The sequence below is a fragment of the Varanus komodoensis genome, unplaced genomic scaffold (assembly GCF_004798865.1).
Source record: "Varanus komodoensis strain SLA01 unplaced genomic scaffold, ASM479886v1 scaffold48, whole genome shotgun sequence".
In the NCBI taxonomy this organism is placed as follows: Eukaryota; Metazoa; Chordata; class Lepidosauria; order Squamata; family Varanidae; genus Varanus; species Varanus komodoensis.
In genome coordinates, this window is record NW_025336059.1 from 1,151,835 (window position 1) to 1,163,325 (window position 11,491).

Consider the following 11,491-nt stretch of genomic DNA (forward strand, 5'->3'; position numbering starts at 1 on the left):
AAGGCTTTTTCAAAATCGCCCTCTTTTCAATGGGGCTTGACCCCTGTTTTAGGGTTAGGGATGTGCCCCAGTGTAGGGTTAGGGTTAGGAAAACGAGGCGTCCTGGCATGGTTTTGATGGTTGGAACGTGTTGAGAAGGGGCAGAAAGGATGAGCTGGGCAGAAAAACCTCCTCCAGGAAGGCTTTTTCAAAATCGCCCTCTTTTCAATGGGGCTTGACCCCTGTATTAGGGTTAGGGGTGTTCCCCAGGGTAGGGTTAGGGTTAGGAAAATGAGGCCTCCTGGCATGGTTTTGATGGTTGGAACGTGTTGAGAAGAGGCAGAAAGGATGAGCTGGGCAGAAAAACCTCCTCTAGGAAGACTTTTTCAAAATCGCCCTCTTTTCAATGGGACTTGACCCCTGTATTAGGGTTAGGGGTGTGCCCCAGGCAGGGGCGTCCCAGGCATGGCTGCTCCTCGCTTGGTTGGCCAGGGCGGGTTGCAGGTGTCCCCTCTCGGCCCTCCCTTTCTTGGGCCTCCCCATGAAGGACTCCGGGGCAGTCAGAGGAACCTGGCTCCCGAGCTTTGTGTTCGCCCCCGATCTTGTGCTCTTGGAAAGGGGCTCTGGGAAGCTTGAGGCACCGTGTCGTTTGCATTCATCTGCAAAGGAGCAGGCTGGGCCTCAGTGGCTATGCAAGCGTCCCCGGAGGTCACTGCCCTCCCATCATGGGCTCCTCGCCTGCCTTTTCTCCAGCCGCCTCCCTTCAGCCGTCACGCCCCTCCCGAGCCCACGGAGGGAATGAAGGGAGGCTCCCTTCTCCCGGAGGGCCTTCCCTCCCAGGACCGCTTCTGGCTGCTTGCTCGGCGTGTCGGACTCCTTCAAAGGCAGCTGCCGTGCTCCCTAAGGAAGGAAAACACTGGGCCACTTGGCCCGGCCTGTTTGCCGTTTTGGACAGCGCTGTCTGGCCGAATATCCATTCGTGGAAGTGGCCGAATCAAGAATTGCCGAGTTGCAAGGCATGCCGCAAAGGTCCTCCGGCCCAGCCCTGTGTCGCTGCTTTAAGCTGTGCTCCAGATTTGCCGATCCAGCCCTGTGGGGAAGGAAAGCCGCAGGCCCTGCCACGCCTTTGGGTTGAGCGGGTGGGCATTTTGCATGCCGCCGCCGCCACCCTTCCTCTTGCTGGTTTTGCTGGCTGCATGTGCATTTGATAATTAGGCTAAGGCACGAAGGGAGCCCTGGGTTCAGGCTGGAGACAGCATCCTGCCTGCGGAGCTGGAATTGGAGCTCCGAGCCCTTCTCCTCACAGCTGGTGTGGGAAGAATGGTGGGCGGGTGCTCCCCAACGTGGGGCAAGCAGCCTCGGGGAGGGGGCGGGGGCATTTTGTGGGCCAGAAGGGTGGGGACCAGAGAGGCCAGGGTATGAGTTCCCCAAAGCTGCGCCAGCCGCTTCCCACCTCGAGGTCTCCAAATTGGGGTCCTACGGCCGTCACAGTAGGACTGCGCTCTCCTTGACCTCCTTTCCTAGTCTGCTGTGTGGCCCTCTGGCCTAAACCCGATCCAAAAGAATTCAGCTGGTCCGCAGATGCCAAGACGAGGCACCAGGGCGCTTACTTATCCCGGTTCCTCTCTTCCTCCTCCCTCTCGCGCAGGAGTCCGAGCTGGAATGCTGCATGGACACCATGGAGGCGAACACCACCTGTCTTGCCAGCAGCCAGTGCAGCCCAGGTAGGCGCCCCGCCGCTCTCGCTAGGGGCTTCAGCGGGCGTGTTGCCCCTCTCGGGTCCCCAAGAGCGGGATCCATGTCAGGGAGGCGCCCAGGACGGGAGCAGCCCAGGGCCAAAACGGCAGCCCGAGTCCACTTAAAGCACTTGCTGCCCGGGATGAAGCCCACAGTGCAGATCCACTTTCAGGGGGCCGCCGTGCACCGGAGAGCTTTCCACAGTCTCCCTCCTCGGAGCAGCCAGCCAGCAGATAACCCCAGGACCTGTCTGCCGACAGGCCGGGCCGTCTCCCGCCACCCGTGGCCGCGCCCAGCCGAGACGTGCCCCCTGCTGGAGTGTGGAGTCCAGGCGAATGCTCCGTCGTGCCTGCAGGATGCTGCAGAAGCCTCTCTTCGCGCCCACCCCCCAGGCGTGCCACCGGCGCGTGTGGCGCTGTTTAAATCAGCAGATGACTGGCCTAAAAGGCTAATAAATGGCTTCCCTCCCCCTTTATGTTATGTTAGTGCAGCTAATAAAATTAATGTCTTGTTCAAAGTGATCTAATCAAGAGATGGGGTGGGGAACCGTTGCCCGCGCATTCCGAATTTTAATTTTTCACGTCTTTTTTAAAAGGTTAATCTATAGCAATCTCTAGCTGCCTGTTCTCTCCTTCACTGTTTCTCCCCCTCTCCCCCTTTTCTTTTTTAATAGTGTCAAAAAGCTTTGCCTTCCCAGTAGGTCCGTTTTTATGTTTAGATTAAATGTCAGATGTAATTTATCACCGAGGGTATCCAATAAACCACTTCCCACAGAGAGAAACAGAACAGCGGTGTGCGGTTCCCCAATCAGCACCTCACTTATCATGTGCTTTATGGAATAATTGATCCCTGTCTTGTGGATTAAGGTTCTAGACAGGGTAATTTGGGGGGCTGAGCAATATAAGGCCAGTTGGCCCCATTAAAAATCAGAGGGGACACCTCGCATCGCGAGTCTGGTGCCGTCAGCAGCATCGAGACGGCCAGCATCAAAACCCTTGCTAGCTTTACTTCGTCTCCCAGAGCTTTATGAACTCTCCGGGGCAGCTCCTGGTGGTCTTACAACGGGAAACTAGAGACAGGGGGCATCCTAACTGCTTCCCTGGATTAGCCCCACGGTGTGGGGGGGTGCAGCTTGCAGCCTCTGCCAGCAGCTGACCAGATACCTTGGTAAAGGTGTAGGGGAAGAGCTGCCCATGGTGGGAGTCAAGCGAGGGAGCAGCCAAGCTGGTGGGGTGAATCCCCCACACAGCAGGGCTCTTCTTGCTTGTTGGCCGCATTCGGCTTCAGAGAAGCGCTTGGGGACACCGCTCCAGGGGAATAGGGCCAAGACCCCCACCTGCTCTCCCTTCAAACCCCTGCTGGCCAGTGGCGAGACCTCCGGAGAGGCGTTTCAACCTCTCAGGACTGAGCAAAAGCCGGGAAATCCACAAGTGATTGCGGAAAGGGGTGGGCTTCCGAGGCAGGGCTGGATCCGGCCCGCTGGGCTCAGGTTCAGCACCACTGGTCCACAGTGAGGAGCTCTCCGTTTGCCCTGGAGCCGTCCTGGCCCATGGCTCAGGACTTGGAGTGGCAGGCTTCACTCCCTGGGGATCTGTTCCCCTCAGCTCCTCCTGAGTCAGTCTCGGCCACATCCAGACCTCCGTGCAGCTCAGGGTGTCCCGGCCAAGCGCTCGACTTGAGTTTTGCCAGGCAGCCGGGCTCCTTCCCCCCCTCAGATGCAGCGAGGGGACAGAGGCACGGGGGTCTTTTGCAGAGGGTGCTGCTGATGCCTCTTGGGAAGGAAATCCAAAACTAATCCTCGCGGCATGCGCCGTGAGCTGCTCAGGATCCTCTGCACTTTGCGTACACAGAAGCCGCCTGCGTTCCGCCCCTCTGAGGTCCCGTCTTCTCCCCGGGTGCCATTCCCAAAAGGCTCTGGGGGAGTCGTAAGGCGAGGAGGCCTTCAGGGCGGCCAGGCAAACTGAGCGGAGCCGACTCCATCCGATGCTCGATTGCGCGTGGAGGGGAACTGCGGCGCGTCTCCCGTCCTCCTCAGCTCAGCCTCTGCCCCCCCCCCCACAGGCTGCTACAAGCGATGGAACGAAGACGGCAGCAGCAGCTGCGTTAAGTGCGAAAACGGGACGGTCACCGCCACCCCGGTTTACAATCTGACCGACTGCCGAAACAGTGAGTCGCTGGGCGGGAGGCGTCTTTTGTGTGCCCCCCGATTCCCTTGCCCCAGTCGGCTGCGAGGGCTTGGCGCTCTGGGTCTAGTCCTGCCGAGCCGGCTAGCTGCGTGACTTCGGGCCCGTCGTTCACTCTCAGCCCTACCTTCCTCACAGGGTGGTTGTCTGGGGGATAAAATAGAACCCTGTTCGCTGCCTTGGGTTCCTCACAAGCAGGATAAAGAAAGTTGTGCCTATGGAATAGTAGCAGTAATTGTAAATAGGTCCTCCGCAATCAACCAGAGTTTCTGACTTAGAACTTAATGATCCACAACTGGGTAATACCAACCGTGAAGCCCCCTGAAAAGGTACAAGCTTCCCCTTCTGTGGGACTTCTTCTCAGGCCAGGTGGTCCAACAAGAACAGGTGGGGGAAGCGAGTGAGCAGTCCAGGAAAGAGCCCGATGGCCGAGCCTATGTATCCTGCTGTTCTTGGGAAGCTCCAGTCTCAGAACTGGGATTTGCCATCTGAATAATCCAAGTCAGTGGCAGGTTGCACTTTGCAAAACTATTTTCCCAGGTGTTTTGGCAGAAGGGACCAATAGCTGATTTCCATTTCTGAAAGCACAAAGGCCAGCGGGAACTTGGGTAGTGCTCCCTAAATACGCTTCCCCCCCTTCTAGATGCTGGCAGAGGAGTGACCGCACCCACGAATCTAACTACTGCAGCCCCAGTTACAGTCGGTGTTGGTGAGTGATGCACGAGGGGGGCTATCAAAGCGCTTCGCCCCCCAGTCCTGCCTTCAGGGATCCCTGGTGCTGAATATATCCTCAAGACTCCCGCAACATTAGTCCGGTTTCGCCGCGAATTATCTCATGAGTGGGTCTGGGCTGAAGCGCAAACCCTCCTTGTGCAGCCTCAGAGTTTGCTTAGTCTTTCAAAGTGGGGGTGGGAGTGGTATTTAAAAGCATTTGCCCAGTCTGCCTGGGAACAGGGTGAGTTTCCTCTTAAAGAAAGATGGTGGGAGATGAGCATACCCCCAAGCCCCAACTGATCTGTGGCATCAACCAGCTCCCAACAAAAATACCTTTCCAGCAGCATCCGAATACCTGCTGGAGGTGCATCCCATGAATAACTCGCCGGGCATGGATGGCGGAGTCGGCTGCAGTCTAGGAACAGAAATCCATTCTTTCTCTGCTCAGCTTTTCTGTTCTGCCTTTCCCAGGGGGACCGGAAGTAGCTGCTTCTCTCATCTTCGGCACATTTGTTATCAGCCTCTTCCTCATCCTCTGTGTTGCTTCATTCTTCTACCTCAAACGTGCCAATAAACTTCCAAATCTCTTCTATAGAAGAAGCAAAGGTAAATTGCACCTGGTGCTCCTGCTTTTTCAGAATCTAAGGGGAGAAAGCTGCCAGGTCCACCTATTGCAGTCAGAGCTTACTTGGTGGTGGCCCCACATCTGTGGAACGCCCTTCCAAGGAAGGACTGTCTGGCATCATCACTGTATAACTTTAGATACTGAGTCTTTAAATATACTTTTTTTCCAGGTTTCATTTAATCCTAGCTGGTCTGCTTGATTATTCACTTTATTGCTGGCTCTTTATTGCTGATTAAAAAAAGTATTTTTATCTTTTTATTGTTTGTTTTGGTTGTAGTTTTAGGATCGTAGGGGTTTCAATATAGACTAGCCAATTGCCTCTGCTCGTTGGGCAGTCCTTAAATTTGAGGAAGGGAGAGAATAATTCCTTGAGGATTTCAACAGACTAGAACCCTTTCCCTGTTCATCTAGAAACAAACACAGAGCCTTTTTTTTTTTTTTTTTTTTTTTTGGCAAAATGCATGCAGCCAAAACGGTCCCCTTTGGCCACTAATCCTTTCTCCTTTTTTATTCCTCTGCCCTGCTTTAGGATCCGTTGTACAGTCAGCTGAATCGGTAAGTAAAGCGAGGACCACTTCTGCTCATATCTCCTTAACAGGACTGCCAGGGAGCCTGACTTTTCAGGCATGGCCTCCAGGGTCTATCAGAGCTATGTCAAGAGTCTGGAAACACGTGGTCTTTAATCCTCTGATCATTCCTGCTCGAAATAGTTTAAAAGAAGCCCCTTTAAAGGGATGGCTTTGGTACCTAGATCTAGGAGGCTCTGATTCCCAGATGGGGGAAGAATTATGCAGCTGAGATCAGAAGCCCCTTCACGCTGTTTTTCCGGTGTGGAAGGGTTTTGAAATAATGCAGTGGGGCAGGTGATGCAAGGGCTGTAGGGCCTTAGATAACTCTCCATGCCGGGCTTGGGAGGTCTGGGGGAGAGTTGATCTGGTGTGCGGAACCTCTTTTGAAGCAAGGGCCGAATTGGATTTCAGAGGAGTTCTCGTGGGCTGAATTCCAGAGGCGGGTGGATCTGGAGGCGAGAGAGAGATGGATGAAACTTCCAGCACATCATGAAGCTTCGGCTGCCAACAGTTACGGCTTAGAAAAGGGTGTTTCAGACTCTTTGAACAGCAGAGAGCCACACAAAAAGAAGATAACCTCCAAGGATCCGTGTTTAGGGATGGAGAGAAGGTGGCCCCAGGGGAAGGAGTGTGTCCTTTTAGGGAACCCCAGAGGGCTGGATTTGACTCTGTCCTTGAAGGTCCGTAGCCGAGGCTTAGCAAGCCCTGCCACGAAGCTTCGAGATCGCTTAATCTTCACCCTTCCTTTGCAGGCATCCATGTTATCTCCGCCTTCTTCGGGTAAGCATCTTTTCTCACTTTGCTTTTCACTCTAAGCTCCTTGTTCTCTTGTTGTCAAGTAGTTGCAATGCGGACTTTGAAAGGAAAAAAAATCCTTACCTGGACAAGTTATTTATACACAGGGGCTGCTATTTGGAGTAGCCATCTTATCTGCGATACGAACTTCCACACAAATCCAAATCGCAGCCTCTAAGGAGCAAAAACAAGCAGACCTTCTTCTGGTGGTGCCCAGTGTTAGCATTAACACTGCTAAATAGAGGCAAACTTGTGCAGCCTCATGAAAAGGTGCTTAGAGAGAGAGAGAGAGAGGGTGGGTGGGTTGGTGGGTGGATGGGACTTGCAGTGTGGACCATACTAGAAGATCTCCAACTTAGCTCCTTCTTGGTCTCACTGGATTGAAAACATGCTGCCTTGTCTGAAAGGGCTGACAGATGGAGCAAGAGAAATTACAGAGAGCAGCCTGGGTTTTTTTTTTTAACCCCGCTTCTCTCCGTGTTTGTAGGCAAAAGAGCTTTAATAAGCCTGAGAAGCTGAAGACAAGTTCCCTAGAGAAGAACTTGTCAAATCAAAATGTGTGTGTTGTTCTTACAAGAAGTGTTTTTTCAAAAAGAAATCAGACGGGGGTGGGTGGGTTGAGAGTCCTCATCTGCAAAGGTGAGGGGATGTGGCTGTCACGCTTCTTAAAGGAAAATTGCCCCCCTCCTCATATAGACCCCAAAAAGGCCATTCTGTGGGCCTGGCAGGTAGATGTTCACATTGCAAGGTGGAATTGTGCAGTGGTCACCCATTCAGACGGGGCTGGGCAAATGCACAACGGGGAAGTCTGCTAGTCCTCATGGTTCTGCGCCACCTCCCTGTGTCAGAGGCAGTGCCGCCCTGACCACCAGTTGCTGGGGAGCATGGGTGGCAGGGTGCTTTTGCACGCCTGGCCTTTGTCTGTAGGTCTCCCCAGGGCACCTGGTTAGCTGCTGTGTGAACAGAATGCTGACCGAGATGGCCCACAAGAGCCATAGGTTCACCAACACTGCCCTAACCCGGAAATACGGGTTAAATTGCATTGAAAAGAGGGTGAAAAGCCTTCCTACAGGAGGTTTTTCTGCCCAGCTCATCCTTTCTGCCCCTTCTAAACACGTTCCAACCATCAAAACCATGCCAGGATGCCTCGTTTTCCTAACCCTAACCCTACCCTGGGGCACACCCCAACCCTAATGCAGGGGTCCACTTCCACTGAAAAGAGGGCGATTGGCTCGTGTGTCAGCAAAGAGGGCTGTGCGTGCCCGCTGTGTCACACGTGCCATAGGTTCGCCTCCCCTGCTCTAGAGGAACCCGCTCTCCGGCCCGCAGTCCTGCCGAACATCCTCCGCAAGGCAGGTCCCTTTCTCCCCCATTCCCACCCACAAATCAATCCGTATTTTCTGACATGCAGAAAAGCCAGAGCAAACACGGAGACGGCAGGAGAGGTTTGTTTCCACTCTCAGGGTGGTAGAAACATCCTTGCCCTTTCCTAGGCCTTGGAGCTTGCTGGAAGCCGGTGTTCCCCGGCTGTTGCCCTCCAGATGGCCTTCCCAGGCCACACGAACATTGTGGCTGCACCTCTGGACAGCAGCAGGCCAAGTGCCGGCCGAGGTAACTGTGTCCTTTTCCCTTTCAGTCCGGAAGCCCCGCTACGTCAGACGGGAAAGATCGCTCATGTCCTCCGGCACCGCCACGAGTGTTTCTGCAGAGACGAGGGTCAGCAACGTGTGACGGCCGCCAGGGTCAGTCCCAGTTTGTACGTCCTGGCCCCGCCATCTCCTGCACAAAGCGCCGGGAAGGCGGCTGAGGTTACCAGCTGGAAGCTGTGGCGGGGACGCCAGACCACCGCCGTGAGCGGATTCGTGCCGAGCGCAGAGCCAAGAAATGTGGGCGCGAGAGCTCGGCTTTAGGTGAGAACTCGGGGCCGTGAGCGGCTCGTGGGCGAGCTGTGAAGCGCCTTTTTTCCTTTTCGGGCAGTGGCCGGAGCGCCAAAAGACGATGAGACGCTGCGTCCGCAGGGTCAGTGTGACGTTCTCCCGTGCGGCGGCCAGCTCTGTCTGTCGGCACGAAGGCTTCGTTCCGGGCCGGGGGCTCCAGCCCCGGGCTGCTTGAGGTACTGCGCTGTTTTGCATAGAAAAGTGCCATGTTTTTTGAGGCTGGTGGGAAGCCTTTGGCCTCTCCTCGTGGTTACTGTCGCACCCTGCCTCCGGGAGGCGCCCTTGTCCGAACCGGGCCGGATTCCTAGCCGGACGCTGCTGCACACTTGCACACGCCAATCTCTTGTTCGTTCTCTGGGTTTCCAAACGAGGCCTTGAGCAGCATTGCCGACGCCGAGCTGTTGAAGGCTGCTCTTGTTTCCTTCTCTCCCGTGTCTCTGCCTCTTCTGCCACGAAGCGCTCTGTTCTTCAGGCAGGGGGGAGACCCCACTGCCCAGCTGCCCCCTCCTCCCCACAACCACTTCCGAACCCCGCGCACGAGGAGCCAGATGTTTTCCTTGCCAACCTGTTGTGAGTGAGAAGCCAGCCGCGGCACCTCGCCCCCCGTCGGCCTCGGAGCCCCAGACAAGAGGGCAGGGTGTGCGAGGGACCCTCGGCGTGCACTTGCTTGCGACTCGCCCGACGGGGGGGGCTGCTTTGCCTGGGGGCCACCATCCAGCCTAGCTGGCAGAAATGGCGAACACTGAGGCCTGGTGGGGGGGAGGGCTAAGCCCACAACCGCTGGGGGACCCCTGTGCCCTTGGGCCTGGCTTTGGAGTACCTGGTGCAGGTGGCCTGAGCAGGGAGGTGTTTCCTCACGTGCCAATGCACTTGCTCCCCTTGGATGCGCATCCCTTGCAGATCTTACCTCCAGGTTTCCTCCTGCGGGTCAAAATGCCGTTCCAACCCATCCCAAGGCAGAGGTGTTAGGTGATGCCAAGCAGTTTTAGTGTGTTTCAAGGGCCTTTTGGGGGGAATATCTATTTTTAATTAAAAGGTTAGCTTTAAGTCATTTTGCAGTTGTTTCTTCTGTTCTAGCAGTATCCTCATTCTCCTCTCGTTCTCTCTTTAATTAGCCAGGGTTATTTTGATCTGTGATCTGATGTGGGGAAGAGAAAGAGATGACAGGGGACCTGTTAAGAGGTGTTCCCGGGCGTTAGGCGAACATGCAGAGTAAGGGCCCCACCAGCTGCAGTCAGCTCAGCCCAAGTGAGGATGATGGGTGTTGTGGTCCGGCACATTCTCTCCAAAGCCAACCTGTAAACGAGAACCACGCGCTCTATGGGAAGCCTCATTCCCTTTTGTTTTTGATGCATTTCCTGCTGCTCAAGTTGAGTGGCTATTTTAGTTCCCTTGCAAGTGATGAGAAGAGACCAAGGGAAGTTTCGGAACTCCTTGTTGGATGAGTTGGCCGTGATAACTATGCAACGATTACATGCATTCTCCTTTCTGAATGAAAGCCATTTCTGTTTTGTTCCGTGTGCATTTGTGGCTTAATTTAGCTCGAGGACTTGCCCCATTCCACCCTGACCTAAGTTCTGAAAACAGCACCTGCTTGACGCCCCTCGAAAGCCCATGCCCAGACCCTCTAGAAGGTGGAGAAGACCTCTGGTTTTGTGTCCTGGCCCTGAGGTGGGAGCCGCGCTTTGCCTTCCCTGGGTGTGTCGCATCATTCCAAGCAGGGAAAATGCGTCATGTTGCCAGCCTGGTGTGGGAAATCTTTGAACATGGTGCCTTTTGGATGAGTTGGGTTCCAACTTCCAACGGGAGAGCCGTTGTCCTCCTGATCCGTAGAATTTCCAGTAGGGAATGCCATATAACTTGAGTGGTTTCATTGTTTTTACTACTTGAGCCGTTGTATCCCACGAAAACTGTTCGTCGGTCCTCGTGTCGAGCTCGTTTTTCCCCATTCCCTTCTCCACTTCCACCCTCCCCCTTCACTTCCTTTAATAAAAGCACGCCAACTTCTGAGTTCAGTCCATTTAATTTGAAAAGCTGCCTGGGTTGGTCTCTTAGCACACCTGAAGCTGGGTTTGACAAAAGAACGGATTGGATGCAAAGAGTTTCTTTCTGGAGAAATATCTGCGGGGGGGGGGGGGTCTAAATGCCCTTTTTTCCTGCAGCAAACATAAAAACCTGCTCTGTTTAAGCAACCAAGCACCCCATCAAACTAGACCTCGGGGGCTGCATTCCGAAAGGCAGCAGCAACTGGTTGACTCCCATGTCACTAGGGGGACCTCATTCCCTGCAGCTTTTATGTTGAGCTTCCAAGGAGTGGTGAGGAGCCTTTTGGGAGGCTGGCATTCAGCAGTGCGGATATCTCCTAGAAAGCTCACGACAAAGGCCGCAGTGGGCGAGAACTCCCCAGTGATGGTGGAGACACCAGCCCTCCCTGCCAGAAGGTCTTCAGCGAGGGGGCAGCGCAGGCAAGACCAGCGCGGTCCAGAAGTTCAGCGGAAGTTCTCCGGTGGAAGAGGTGCTTGGTTCTTTCTACCTCGGTCGGCTCTTTCCACGCAGCGTGGGCGCATCCATCTCAGGCCGGAGGAGCAAGGTCTTCGGCTGCCATGTGCTTCCCTGCCCTGTAGAGGGCACTGCCTCACTTCTGTGTTCTGCCCTAGAGGTGAAGTTTGGGGAAGTTTGCCTGCTGGGGGTGGGCCAGGGAGGGAGGCAGGCAGGCAGACCCCGGCCCTTGCATGCTTCTTTGGAAGAGGTGGAGGGATCCATCGTCACCCTAGCCGCTTCACAAAATGCATGCAAAAGTATTGCCGGGGGATCCCCCCACCCCACCCCGAGAGCACATGCATCTTTTGGTACATGACGAGCAGCTTGCTTTACACAGCACTTAAATAAAGCCAATTATTCTTGTTTGGGATTTTCAATACACCAAGGTTAGCAGAAAAGGAGTTGAATGCA

The 11,491-nt window shown here is 54.8% G+C and overlaps 1 protein-coding gene across 1 annotated transcript in view; it reads left to right on the forward strand.

Moving 5' to 3' along the window:
• CUNH1orf159 (chromosome unknown C1orf159 homolog) overlaps window positions 1-10,549 on the forward strand; it is a 29,442-nt gene extending 18,893 nt beyond the window's left edge. Inside the window, exons 3-9 of the mRNA XM_044445520.1 lie at window positions 1,628-1,703; window positions 3,778-3,882; window positions 4,543-4,608; window positions 5,085-5,219; window positions 5,768-5,793; window positions 6,560-6,587; window positions 8,239-10,549. Coding sequence (XP_044301455.1) covers window positions 1,628-1,703; window positions 3,778-3,882; window positions 4,543-4,608; window positions 5,085-5,219; window positions 5,768-5,793; window positions 6,560-6,587; window positions 8,239-8,333 — 531 coding nt within the window. The 3' untranslated portion in view covers window positions 8,334-10,549. The remainder of the gene's footprint in view (window positions 1-1,627; window positions 1,704-3,777; window positions 3,883-4,542; window positions 4,609-5,084; window positions 5,220-5,767; window positions 5,794-6,559; window positions 6,588-8,238) is intronic.
• The last annotated feature ends 942 nt before the right edge of the window (window positions 10,550-11,491 follow it).